Source organism: Anabas testudineus, chromosome 21 (assembly GCF_900324465.2).
Source record: "Anabas testudineus chromosome 21, fAnaTes1.2, whole genome shotgun sequence".
Classification (NCBI taxonomy): Eukaryota; Metazoa; Chordata; class Actinopteri; order Anabantiformes; family Anabantidae; genus Anabas; species Anabas testudineus.
Genome location: NC_046629.1, coordinates 8,862,013 through 8,875,255, shown reverse-complemented (window position 1 = coordinate 8,875,255; position 13,243 = coordinate 8,862,013). Strand labels below are relative to the sequence as shown.

Here is a 13,243-nt window from a genome sequence, read left to right as displayed (position 1 = left end):
AGAGATTTAAGAGAAGAATTATGACTTCCATGGTGATGTGTCCTGTGGCTAAATCCTCATACTAATCATAAAGATTGTCATGAGAGCCAGTCAGCAAATCCTTCAGATCTGTCGCCCACCTAACAAACTGGTGATGTCATGGTGGCGTTCTCCGTGTTTGTCATCATATACCTTACCTGCTATGTCAGCTCTCTGCCCGCATCTCCTACAGTGCCACAAGAGGCTTTATGGGATCTCCCTAAATGCTAATTACTTATTTAGATGATAACTTATCATCTGTAGCAAAACTATTTACCAGCTGATTAGTATACTTGCTATTATACTATGTAATACTATTATACTATGTAACCATATATTTTGTGGTGTTGACCATTTCAAAGTGAGTCTGGTGCTTGTTGGCTGACTTATAACCATGAATACTGTGATTAGAGTTTAGCCTTGATACTAGTTTCTAATTTATTTCCATTTATTGGCTGATCTTAATACAGATTTACAATTGAGTAAAGTGAGTTAGGAGTGATCATCACATTTTAAACTTTGTACTCAAAATAGACTTTTAGCAGACCGTTCACTGCAGTGTCTGAACAGCACCATCATCACCAGTCCAAGTTTTATTATGGCAGTAAAACACATGAGCTGAGTTTTCCAGTGCATATTTGGAGGAGTTTTCACACCTACACACACACAGTAACAGGATTGTGAAAAGATTTGCTGTTGAGAGGGTCGATGACCCAACTTTTGAAGTAATCTCTGCAAAGCATTTTCAATCCTAGTATTCTCCTAGTTTCAGATTATTTTTAAATAACAGATAGGAGACAAACAGTATGTTTTGGAAACGTGTTGTGTTGTACAGTGAGGACTTGGCCCTGGAGGTTAAACAAAAAACAAAACCAGGTTTCTGCTATTTTAGTTATTGATAATTTTTTTAATCTCAAATGCTGTGCATTTAACCTAGTTAGCAACCTCAACCTCTTCTCATTGCAAATGCTTGTAAGTGTATTTTAGGTAAAATAGTAAAAACATTTTTTTAAGCAAAAACAACACACAAAATGTTTAATGAACAATAAGAGGAAAAAAAGAATGAATCACATATCATCACACATCATGTTTAGTTGTGATGATTCCTTGATTAGCTGTTATACAGATACCGAACACAAGTCATGCAATGAATGGTTTGTCAGTAATTCTAGTTTACAGAGGCCCTTGTTCGACAAACACAATTAAGTATTTATGACATGACTGATACCAAATAAAACAAATTCTAGACACAGTACCGTGTATTAAGAATATATGTGTTTTCACCTAATCACAAAGGCCACTTACTGTAATATTGGAAGCGTGTGTGGGTGAAGAGACTGTAGGGGTTATAGTGATGCTACTTGTAATCTTGCCAACACCTTTTACATGACAGCCGTTGGCAAGTACTTGAGTCCTTTGCTCATGTCGTAGATAGTAAGGTCCAACAGGCTGTGGGATGCTGTGCATCATCCCGTTAAGAGGTTGGATGTATGGACTTCCCAGATGGATATGAATCTTGTTATCCTCTGTGGTGATGATGCTGGGACTTGAGTCGGTGCTGTTGGACCTCTGATTTTGCCAGCTGTTCTGCTGCTCCGGAGTTGTGCAGAAGACGGGCTGGCTTGTGACGTCTGGTGGCTCGGGCGAACAGGTCCTCACTGTTACAATCTGAATGGGGGAGTTGTGGTCGGGTGTGACAGAGCGTGATGAATTTGGACTTAACATTCGAGTGATAGATGTTCCATTAAGTGGGGAGCTAGTGCAGTCAGGGCTTGAAGGGGGAGTCTTAGTATTAACTGCAGACATAATGGTAATTCTCTGCTTAGGTGAAGCTCCGCTTGTTGGGATTACAGCCGTGCTGGTGTAGGATGTGGCTGTGTCTCCAGTGGGGCTGCTAATCTCTAGTGTGGCTGTGTTGAGCATATGATGTGGTGTGACCTTGATGTGCAAAGGCTGTCCTGGTGTGTGTGTTAACATCATCACCTCCCCATTAACTGTTTCATGCATATCCACGCCATTGCCCGACAGGCTGCCATGTTTACTTAAGTTGTTATTTACACTGTTAAGGTTGTTTACAAGAGAGCTCCTTCTACTTATGACTTCTCCAATGTCATTTTGGTTCTCGTCATCCTTTTCCTCATCTAGTTTTTTGCCATAGTGAGGAAGCAGGCTGTCTGCAGGCTCAGTTTGTACCTCTTTTGTGGTCTGATAATAGTCTGAATAGCGTTGTCTGTTACCATCCGGTGTCAGACTTTTGAGTCGTCTGTATCTGTCCAGTTCACCACTCAGTTCCTTCAGTTCTCTTGCCAGCTCTCTGTTCCTGGCTTCTTGTTGGGTCAGTTTTTTCTGCAGCGAGGAGTGATCTGTCTGCACCCTGCAGATGGATTCTTCCGTCCCCATTAGTTTCTGGAGTTTCTCCTTCAGGGTATCCACTTCTCTGCCCAAGAGTCTGGACTTTACTTGCTCTTTCTGAAGACGACAAAGGAGAAGGTGTTCCTGATTGACCTCCTGCTTCTCTGCCACTTCATACCTGGAAAGCTCCCTCTTTGCAACCTCTAGCTCCTCGGTTACAGCTTGGGACCTCCTTTGTTCATCCTTAAACCTTTTTTCCAGCAATTCAAAATTCTTCTCAACCCTCAGCAGTTTTCCTTCCAACATCTCCTCATCCCGCAGTCTTTTTTGCAGCCTTTCTAGCTCCTTGGTCAATTCTTTGACTTTGTTGTCGTCTGTTTGACAGTGATTGTTAGTGTTGTTGGGAAAGGAGCTACATGTGTACTTTTCCTCTTTTTCTTTCCTGTTTTCCAAGACCTGTAACTTTTTCTTCATTATGGTTATTTTACTCTGTAGTTCTCTGTTCCTCCCCTCTTCTGTTCTTAGTCTGTCTTGAAGCCCATCTTTTTCCTTTGCTATTACCTTAATCCTCTCCTCTAAATCTGCTTGGGACTTTAGTGTCTGCTGCCTCTCATCTTTTAGTCTTTCGGTCATTGTTGCCAAATTGCTCTGCTCATTTCTTTTGCCCTCCTTCCTGTTGAGTTTTTCTTCAGCCTGTCGTAGCCTCTCAGCCATTGTCTTTCTGTCCTCCACCAAAGCTACAGTCAGTGACCTGAGCTTTGCCAGGTCTTGTCTACTTGTCGCTTCCCTCTTTTCTAGTTGACTTTCAGCAGCCTCTAGCTCTCTCACTCTTACTTTCAGAGTGTCAAGCTCAATCGACAGCATCTTGTTAACCTCTTTCTCTCTCTCCAAGTTGCCCTTCAGAACACTACATTCCTGTTTGCTCTTGCCTAAAACCTCTTCTGTCCTGTCCAAGTCACTGATCCTGCCACTGAGTTTATCCACCTCAGCCTTCAGGCTACGGCAGTAACTGATTTCCTTTGCTAGTCTGCGGTCCAGGTCTCGACACTGATCCCCCATGCGTATCAGCTCCTCGTCTTTCCCCTCCATTTCCACCACCCTCCTCCTCAGCACCTCCACCTCTGACAACAGACTTGGGGCTGTCATGGTACTCTGTCGGTCGAAGATGGAAACTTGGCTGTGGTGCTCCCCCTCCTTTGCAGTAGAAAAACCAGCACTGACCTCCTCCTTGATGTGGTCAGTGATAGCGGTTAGTTCTTTGACACGACGCCTCTGCTCCTCCAGCAGCTCGCTCAGACACTGTTGCTCCTTTACAACCAGCAGTGCAAAACCCTTCAGCTTGGTCAGCTCCTCTTTTAGGATTGATACTTCTTGTTCATTTTTCTGCTCCTTTATTGCCTGGTATTCTCTCTCCTTTACAATCAGCAGCTTTAGTCTGAAAAGACAAACAAATGACGCTAATGTCAAACAGAATGTTGTGGCCTGGTTTTATTGTGTAATTTACCCTCATTTATGCCTCAGAGGACCCTTTGTAGTGTTTATACTTAACCTCTTGGCCAGAGCTTTTAAACACAAATAGTTTCCTAAGTTGTGTATTTTCAACATAAACATTTGTTTTTATTTTCACAAGAATTATAGCTCAATTTTCTTCTTTACTCAGACTTACACAGAAACCATGAATACTTTCTATTCTAATTTGTGCACTTATGTGTGTTTTTACATACCTCATTTGTGTGTGTGTGTTTGTGTTTGTGTGTGGACGTGCGCCTACCTGTAAAGCCTAATGTAGAAACAGTATGTCCATGTGTTTCCCTGTTGTTCTGCACTTCTCTCGAGGCAGCATGCACTCTGTAAGATGTTTTGACTAGCATGGCAGATGGTCCCTTGGTAGGGAGTGTTTGTTAATTAAGAAGTTGCTCTACCCTTGAGTACCCTCAACACTGCACCCAATCACCCTCCTTCTGTGCACCTCAAATGTTCCCCATTCCCAGCAAGAAGAGACAGGAATTCCCCCCTGTTCCATAAGTAATTACAGACTGAGTACATTTGCCAAGTGCTGTCACTTCTCACATTCTCCTACATACATACCAGCAATGTACACATGCATTTAATAGACACTGTTTTGTCACGTGTTATAGCAAGAAACTCTGGGAGCAAAGTAATGTCTTACCCGTGCATTTTAACTTCTTTTTAAGAATAAAACTCACCCTTAAACTTTCATACTATACACTAGTATATAGATCCGTGCTTTCTTGTGTGTCCATGTTGAAAATGTACTTAGAAGAGCGATTGATTTGTAAATATATAGGGCATCTAATGTGTAAGTGTAAAACATGTTTTTCAGTGAGCAGGAGCTAGATCTCTATCATTTATCATGTATCTTTGAAAATACAATTGCATGGCGACCTGCAGCTATAATTTCTGAGTATGAGTGGGTTAAAATAGCAGAGATTTGATGTTCTGAATGGAATAGATAGCAGCTATGTGAATTAACGGTATACTCACGCTTATGCATGATTAATTGCCAACACTACTTAGACATGTTTTCTATGGTTTCACTTTTGGTTTTCAGTATTTTTAATAATGTGTCTTTAAAAAGCAAAGAATTTCAGAGCATCGTATGTCATAAGTTAAATTTCTTTGTAAAAGTTTTAGTGTGCTACTTCATTTAATGCTTTTCAGCATACAGCTTAACTGATGTTAACTTTTTAACAAGAACCAACTTGACATTGTAAGAAAGTCTTATCTGTACAAAAATGCACAACCATTAGATTGCCTGTAACAGCTCATCTTGCAGTTGCAAAGCAAGTTTTTTTTTTTTTTTTTTTTTTTTTGTGACAGTTGTTTTTTAATGCAGATTAGTTTTTAATTGTTCCTACCTGTGCTGTGCTCTTGGCCTCTGTTCTTTAAAATCCTCAGAGAATAAATAGTCTCTACACTTTCACCTCTCTCTTTCCCGTAGATCGCAGTGATGTGGACATTCCATCCAGAAAACCAAACATTATGAGAAGTGCTCCGCACACAGAGTCTCACTCGCAGTCAGTGGCGCCCATTACATCATCAGCAAGTCCTTATATGGGACTGTACAGGCTGTGTGTGTGTGTGTGTGTACGTGTGTGTGTGTGTGTACGTGTGTGTGTGTGTGTGTGTGTGTGTGTGTGTGTATACGTGTGTTTACTGGAGTATAGCCCATTCCACATGAGGTCATTGTGTAGCCATGCCAAAGAGGCTAATGGGAAGGACAGAATGTGTGTGTGTGTGTGTGTGTGTGTATATGTGTATAGAAAACTAAAGCGCCAATCACCATTTAATCTTAAAAGGCTAACACTTAGCCTGAGCAAACAATATTAACCATGCTACATGATTAGCACGTCCTAGGAACTGTAGCTCTTCTCTAAGCATGCAAACGGCATTGCATGTTTGTGTGTGGTGTTCTCAGACATGTTTTTGTGAGTTGTTAGCTGCTTTGCCTGGAGCCTGATAACCTGAAAGGGAGATGACATCATCAGTTCATAGGCCCTCAATTACATCCATATGTCTCTTTCTTTTTCTCTATTACCAACAGCCCTCTTTCTCTATCTCTTTCTCTTTGTCATTTAGTTTTTCACCCTCCCTCTTTTAGCTTTGAATTGCAAGTTTCCCTACAGCTTTTCAGTTTTAACTTTTTCTTACCATCAAATCTATTATCCATATTACCATCAAATCTATATGCTCAGTAGTGCAGGCAGTGATCACAGATCAAATTCTCATTACTCGCACTGCTAGTCTTATCTGTCACAGCAAAAATCACAGTGGAAAAATAGATAGTACTGTAGCTCGCTACATGGTAGTACCACCAGTGGCACTGCAACAAACAAAAACAAGTGTATGTCAGTGTGTGTCGCACGTTTCCCTCTCCAGGAGCACTTAGTAGCTTTCATTATGAAATATACCAGTGGTGGTATATCTTTCTGTCAAGCAAAGCCATCTAGTCCCAATTAAAGAGTAACTGTTCCCCTGTGTCAAGATATCATCACACAGGAATTTAAAAAAAACAGTAAAAGACACTGTTAAACTTCTCTTTTTAGACATTTATGTTTAAAGCCTTGATATATGAAGTTACTGTCTGTACTGTCCACTTACGTAAGTCAATGATGTAAGGCCTGTGTTTTACGCCTTGTTGGCGTTCTCTTTAATCCATTAATTGGTCCAGCACAGCGTTGTTTCCAAGTCTGAGATTACTCTGGCTGATAACATTTTATCTCACCTTGTTTTTGGTTTGTGTTGGTGATTGCCTGATGAGTTTTTAATATTTGGTTAAAGGAATGGTTTGTGTGCTCAGATGCTAAACTTGCAGTAGGTCTTGGTCGCTTCAGCTGCCTCTTTTTGTTAAACACTCTGTATCACATTTCACTTCAACAGACAGACACACTAAGCTAAATTGAGCCAATCTGTGGCGAACAGACCAGTCGTGTGTCAGTTTGATGATGTTGTTGTAAACAGAGCTAACTTTGAAACTAATTTGTACTTTGATGATAGCTGCTATATTTTTGCAGTTTGTGGTTTTGGAACACAAAATGCTTGTTCCGAGTTTGATTCTGTATTTGTGCTTGTGTGACTTCTCGCTCTCATTTCACCTCCTGTCATCCATCCAGATGCCCGGAGTTTGTTCCTGCCAAATAAGAGTTAAAATGTGGTTCGTGTTTGTATTTATCCATGTTGTTTTGAGCAGGTAGGGCATAACCAATGATGTTAGTCATGCATTTATATTCGTCTTAATTTGCCTGTTTTGTTTTCTGGTTCATACATCATATGTGTATGCTTTGCCATACACTGTGAATTCCTGATGCAAAGTTCAATAAAACTGTTAATTTGTACCACAGATGGTTTGTACTAACTTTCTGTTTCACTCTGTAACATGAGTAAAAAGCTTACAATAACCCTCTGTCTCAGCTCAGAAACAGAAAATGTGAAAATACACTGTAACATTGAAGGACATTGGCCTGATTTAACTCAGTGGGGCCTTTGGAGCTTCATGTGAGGCTCAGCTGAACTTTGGAGTACATACAATGGGAGCTGGAACCATGAACATATGAAGACGTTGCTCGGGTGAGCTGTATGTGATAACGCAAATGGCTCCCCAGCCCCTGACTAAAATTAAGTCTCTCACCTTGTCAGAATGCATCTGATTCAGATTATATCCCGATGTGCACTTCTTATGTGAAAGCACAACCACACAATGTCCGGACCTGATTTTTCCAACACTGTCCTGAGTTTATACATGAAAATGGCTTAAGTGCCAGTCGTAGCAACCAAGACCTCCTGTGATATATTAGCATCTTAGGATTGTATTAAAACCAGCTTCAAAACCTCTAACTATTTCTCTAACAAATCAGTCTGGTTGTTTAGTCTGTCTTGACTGTAAAGACTCTTCTGTAAGGGAGGTTCTCACTAAGATGAGATATTTCTCTCGTGGAATGTGAGAGAAAAATCCTCTTCATTCTTTGCAGTTCCTCTCCACAGATCAACTCTCAAACCAGAGTTCATGAGGTCCTGTTTCCCTTAGAGGAGGCCCTGGCATCTGCATTGCTTGTCGTCAACTACAAGCATTTCCAAGAAAACCCTCAAACATTGCCGATATGTAATATTCTCCTTCTATGAGAGGAGCACTCTCACTTAAGTTGTCATAGCTCCTATTTTCAACCAGGGTTATAATTTAAAGATATTGAGTTTTTTTAGTCCCTTCTAGTTGTAGTGAACGCTCCTTTTTAGGGTTACAGAAGAGGTGTACTGAAGATGCAAAAAGAAAAACAGCTGCTCAGGCAGTCTGTCCTGGCTTTCTTCTTTTCATTTATCATCAAATTTAATAAAATTGAAGCTATGACTAAACTGACCTCATATGCTCAGTATAGCTAATAAATGGGCCCAACAGCTTGCAATCACCACAGCAGTTCTGCTGTGAAGTGATGCACTGCCAGACTCCTATGGTAATTTATGGAGATCTTCTCGTGACACATTATTGGCTGAGCAGGCAGATGGTGGATATGTTTGAGCGCGAGGGATGGACAGAACAGCTGTGGGTTTCCGCTATAGTACAGCCAAGTTTACTTTATCTTTTTTCTTTAAGCAAAGTCCACAAAGTGTTTCCTCCACTAAGTTTAATGAAGTCAAAAAATTTTTCTTTGTAAACGGCTGTTATTTAGCTGGTTAGCCATCATAATAATCTGTTTATAATATATTAATAGTCTGTTTGTCCATCACTTTAATCCAGACTGAAATAAACCAGTTATTTCTGGATCAGTATTAACTTCTGTACATATATTCACAGAGCCCAGAAAAGAAACCCTCTGTCTTTTGTGATCGTCTGACTTTTCCCCTGGTGCCACCAGCAGCTTGACATTTTAGTGAGATGGCTCAACCACTACAATGCAAAAGTGCAGTTGACTGCACTGAAAACATGTACACACATCTATGGTTTCCAGAAGAGGAATACTTGTTTGGCAATCCACTGACTTTAGCCCCAGTGGCTTGCATCTGTGTTTTTGAGAGCAATATCCCCTGTTAAATGTGGTATAGATATTCTTGTACCCCTCATGATGGACTGAAGTAATGATCCCTTAATTTTTCATTTAGCAGCATTATCAGGTCAAAATTTAAATGTGTCCTAAATACTTGCTAAACTAACAACATTTCCTTCACCCTTATATGTTGTTTTATGTTGTTGTTTAACAATTGTTAAATGTTGGATGGTAACACAATACAGAACGATAAACATTATAACCACTGTACCTACTTTGTATCAGCATGTTAGCATTATAACTATGACCATTTTTGAGTGCTAGCTGTAGTATTTATTCCACAGCGTGGCTGTATCAAACCACACAATTGTTTGAATAGCATTCCTTTGCTGCATCTGTAGTATTTATTGTTGATGTATTGATGAAAAGGCCACATCAGTTGGGGAGTGAAAACACAATGGCTTTTAAAAATGGTTTGCGGGCGTAGGGTAGAGTCTGTGAAGTGTTTCAGAATGTAAGTGGACTGATGAGAGCATGGATGTCTTTTGTGTATTGAACATGTGTGTGTGGTTAATGCTGAGATTCTGTCAGCCCATTGACAGACCACAGGAAACACACACAGGCTTACAGTATGTTCAGATAGTTGAGGTTGGAACAACCAGATTGCTGCATTGTGATGTGCAGATGTAATCATCCATTGACACGCAACAGGGATCATGCTATGGCATAAACAGATTATATATCATGACTGGAATATACTGTAAAGTTCACAGTTAAAACAGGTCATCTGTTCTGCACATGGCACCTTGTAGAGCTACTTTTTCAGGGAAATGAAAAAGAGAGGGTGGTGTTGATTTTAAGCCAGGCTGAGCTGCATACGCTTAGAAAAGAAATGGGGAGGGAGATTGAAAGATAGTTGAAGAGGATTTGGAGTGGGAGTGGAAATTCTCTCAGTTAAATATTTAGGCTACTTCAGAGCAAAATGTAAGGACAGGATGGCAAGGGAGATGAAAGGAACAGGCGTATCACATCAGCATGTGCCTTGTGTGGTTAACCCTAAGGATAAATGCAAGCATTGACTTCACTGAAACCTATTTTCACCAAGCTTGTGGTGTAGCTGAAAATACAAGAACAGGATTTTCAAGTATGCCCAAGTATGTAGGCAGCTTTGCTTTGCTGGGTTGATTGATTACAAAATGAGGATTAGATCATTTATTCAGTTGTAAGGTATTAGTGTAAGGCTGTGACTAGTAATTATTTTTATTATCAGTAATTCTGCGAAAATGTTCCAGAGTAATGAATGAGTCATTTGATTGTAACATCTTAAAATGACAAAGGTAAACATCATTTATTGGTTTTGTTGACCAAGAGTCCTGTTCATTTTACTGTCGTATAACACAAGGTATGCGGTACAGCTTTAAAATTTAATTATGTTATATAATATAGTTTGAAAAGGCACTGAAACATTTTAGCAACATATCAGAATAATTGCTCTTAAGTCAATTGACTTATTGTTTCTGTCCTTTCAGTTCATTCTTTAGTAAACGTGATGAATTCTAAGCATCATATTGTAGTGTTCTTAAAGGAAATTCATACAGAAGGGCAGGCGGGGAGATGAAAATCCTATGTTCAAGGAGTCAGGAATGTATGAGCCACACAGGGTTCACACCACACCACAGACATGCTGTCTACTCATGTATTAATCATCATTAGGGTGAGATGAACCACAAAGCTTTTATGTGTGCATGTTTAGGGTTTCCACATTGTATTCGAATAGACAGAGTTCTAGTAAACTTAATCACTCTACTGGCATGACTATTTTTGGTCTTTAATTGTGTGTGTGTGCCTGTGGTGGATCAGTAAAACGTTTTCACTTTGGCACACAGCTGCAGACAACTAGTCTCCTCCCAAGGCTGCAAGCCCAGTGCGGGTCCAGTCTCTACACTGCTAGATTACAGAGTGGACTCTGGTGGTGAGACAACCAGGAACTTCAACACAGCAGCCTTGTTTAGGCCTCAAATTGCATAGGAGAACCAGTAACCACGTTCATGTTAGACCTAGATATATCCTCAGGCCAGATCTAAATGTGCTCTTTATTGGGAGAGGAATCGTTCTACCCACTAGCAAACCCTTAGCTCTATTACTTAGTTTAGAAGAAAACTTCGTCTTGCACTGTGTGGTATTGTTGAACTGAGGGGGAAGCGTGCCAATTTAGACTGCACATGTAATTGCATACGAGTGCATGTTTATGTGTTTACAAGGGAGAGTGAACAGAGCCATGGTACCCACAAGTTCTAACCAAGTCCAGGATGTAATGGACTGTGTCTGAGTGGAGTAACTCTAAGTACAGTCTTGTGGTCACATACACTGTCTGGTAGAAATGCAGCAGCCAACAGTGCTTTTGCTCTTTCGCTCAGCCATGAAGAGCATTACAGACCAACACAGACTAAAAGAATCTCAGGCTGCACAAGTGTACATCACAGAGCACAGATCTAGCTTGTTCCAGTGTGGTGAAATACTTTAATCCCTTATCCTCTTCTGCGCTAGCTGTAAATCCTCATCTCTTTTACATTAGGAGGGATTCTGAAAGGCATGGGTGGATATTTCTAGTCTAGCTTTAACTCAGGCTACCAATTTAGTGGGACTATAAAATATCAATGTTGTCTTTTCTTAGGCATTCATAAGAGCCTGTAGGGTTTGGTGCACCAACCTGTCTCTGTCCTGTTCCAGTAGAGTGGTAAGGCAGTTGCTCTTTTGTTTAAAAGCCTCGTGCCTCCTCTCTTGCTCCTCTAGCTTGCACAGGGCACCACTGTGAGAGCAGGACACTTCAAGAAGCTGCTCCATCATCCGCTTGGATGAGTGCTTGTGGGCCTCCACCAAGTGCTTGAGCTGAGGAAAAATGGGGAAAAGCATATTTTCTGTCTTATCCAACACTCTTTTTTTTTTTGTTTTTTTTTTTTTTTTTTTTAATGCAGCACATTTGAGCTATAAGACCTCCACCTCAATACAGTTGGCATAGATAGTAGAATATTTAATTGGAGCAACGTCTAAGTTGTTTAGGATAATTGTTTTATTAGAATTAGAAACGTTACAAAAACATCAGACAATGAGGTCTGTGGAGTAGTGCAACACATGGCAAAACAGTGCAATTGACATATGCATAATCATTGCCAAAGAATAGATCCAGTTAATGTAACACCTGTAGTGCAAAAAAAATAAATGTGTGCAATGATGCAGTAGTAATAGACCGTCTTTTGTCAGACAGTAATGCATTCATCTCATTAAATTTGATTATCTGCTCCATATGGTGTCTGGTTTCTTACTATTGGCTGCTGGTACCTCAGTAATTGTTTTTTTGTAGACATCCTGCAGGTGGTCCTGCTGGGTACGGAGGGAGTCTCTCTGCAGGGCACGAAGCACCTTCTCCGGTCCTCTAACACCGTAGTGTGCCCCCAGGAGAGCCGCGGTGGTCTTCTCTGATTTTAACACGGCAATTACCTCATCTCTGGCCTAGTGTAAACAAACAATACAACAAAATAAGCTAAATAAATTGTGGTATCCGTAGTCACACACTCACTCTGTGGGTTTGAAATATCTTTTGAGCTTCACAGGAGCTGTGTTCAACACAGTAGAAAAGTAATTGTCATTGTAAACAAATAAGCCTACCTGTAGTTCTCCCTCCAGGATACTGAGCAGAAACAGCATGTCATCACGGGACAGGTCTTCTCTTGAGTGTCTGTCCTTCCACTTCTCCCTCTTGTTTCGCATCTTGTGACCCTGGATGGTGATTTTAGGAGCCGGAGTGGGATGGACTCTATGGCTCTTGGGAGCACCTTGATTCCAAGAAACTATGTTGTTGTTTTTACCAAGATTGGTGCATGTCTTAAAGTCTACCTGTGAGGAACTGGAGAATGAGAAATTATTGGAGATGGCAACTGAACAAGGGGACTAAGTACAATATGTGCTACTTGTCTAAGAGGTTAAACAAGGCTATTCTTTATGTCTTTGCAGTACAAGTGCTTATTGTGTTACTTTAATAAGGGGCCAGCTGATGCAGATTATATAAACCTTTCTGGGCTAATACAGAGTCAGAAGGCTTCCCTCATAATGGTTGGTGTTACTGAAACGGATAGGCCTGCGTCTGGCATCACTTTGTATGAGACTTATGTGATCTCATAGTCTTACTTTTTGCACATTTACAACAATCACTGTCATCTTAGCAGACAAAAGGACTATGTTGATTGCTGAACACATGAAATCGTAACTTATGTGCAGCATGTGTGTGTGTAAATAGATTGCATCAACGAAAAAGTGTTTAGCCAGCCAGCTTTCTCTGACTTGGTGTTTGCAACCCATATTTAGAGAGAAAAAGCAAG

At 40.5% G+C, this 13,243-nt stretch overlaps 1 protein-coding gene across 2 annotated transcripts; it reads right to left on the bottom strand.

Moving 5' to 3' along the window:
• Positions 1-921: 921 nt before the first annotated feature.
• LOC113173809 (filamin A-interacting protein 1-like) lies at positions 922-12,635 on the bottom strand. 2 transcript variants are annotated; one of them, XM_026377377.1, is made up of 4 exons: positions 12,534-12,635; positions 12,207-12,377; positions 11,578-11,756; positions 922-3,805 (listed from the first exon to the last, which is right to left on the bottom strand). In XM_026377377.1, the coding sequence occupies exons 1-4, from the start codon at positions 12,633-12,635 to the stop codon at positions 1,303-1,305; spliced, it is 2,955 nt and encodes a 984-aa protein (XP_026233162.1). In that variant the 3' UTR covers positions 922-1,302. The 2 variants fall into 2 exon arrangements, 1 of the variants encoding a protein (XP_026233162.1); XR_003299835.1 differs by lacking the exons at positions 11,578-11,756; positions 12,207-12,377; positions 12,534-12,635 and adding an exon at positions 5,250-5,413 and having other exon boundaries at positions 3,672-3,805.
• Positions 12,636-13,243: the final 608 nt, after the last annotated feature.

Excerpts from the sequence above, each read along its gene's own strand:
- LOC113173809 (XM_026377377.1), bottom strand. The coding sequence starts at position 12,635 with ATGCGAAACAAGAGGGAGAAGTGGAAGGACAGACACTCAAGAGAAGAC. Across the intron at positions 11,757-12,206 it reads ACAAAAAAACAATTACTGAG|CTCAAGCACTTGGTGGAGGC; the intron begins GTACCAGCAGCC and ends ATTTTTCCTCAG. Across the intron at positions 3,806-11,577 it reads CTGGAACAGGACAGAGACAG|ACTAAAGCTGCTGATTGTAA; the intron begins GTTGGTGCACCA and ends TTGTCTTTTCAG.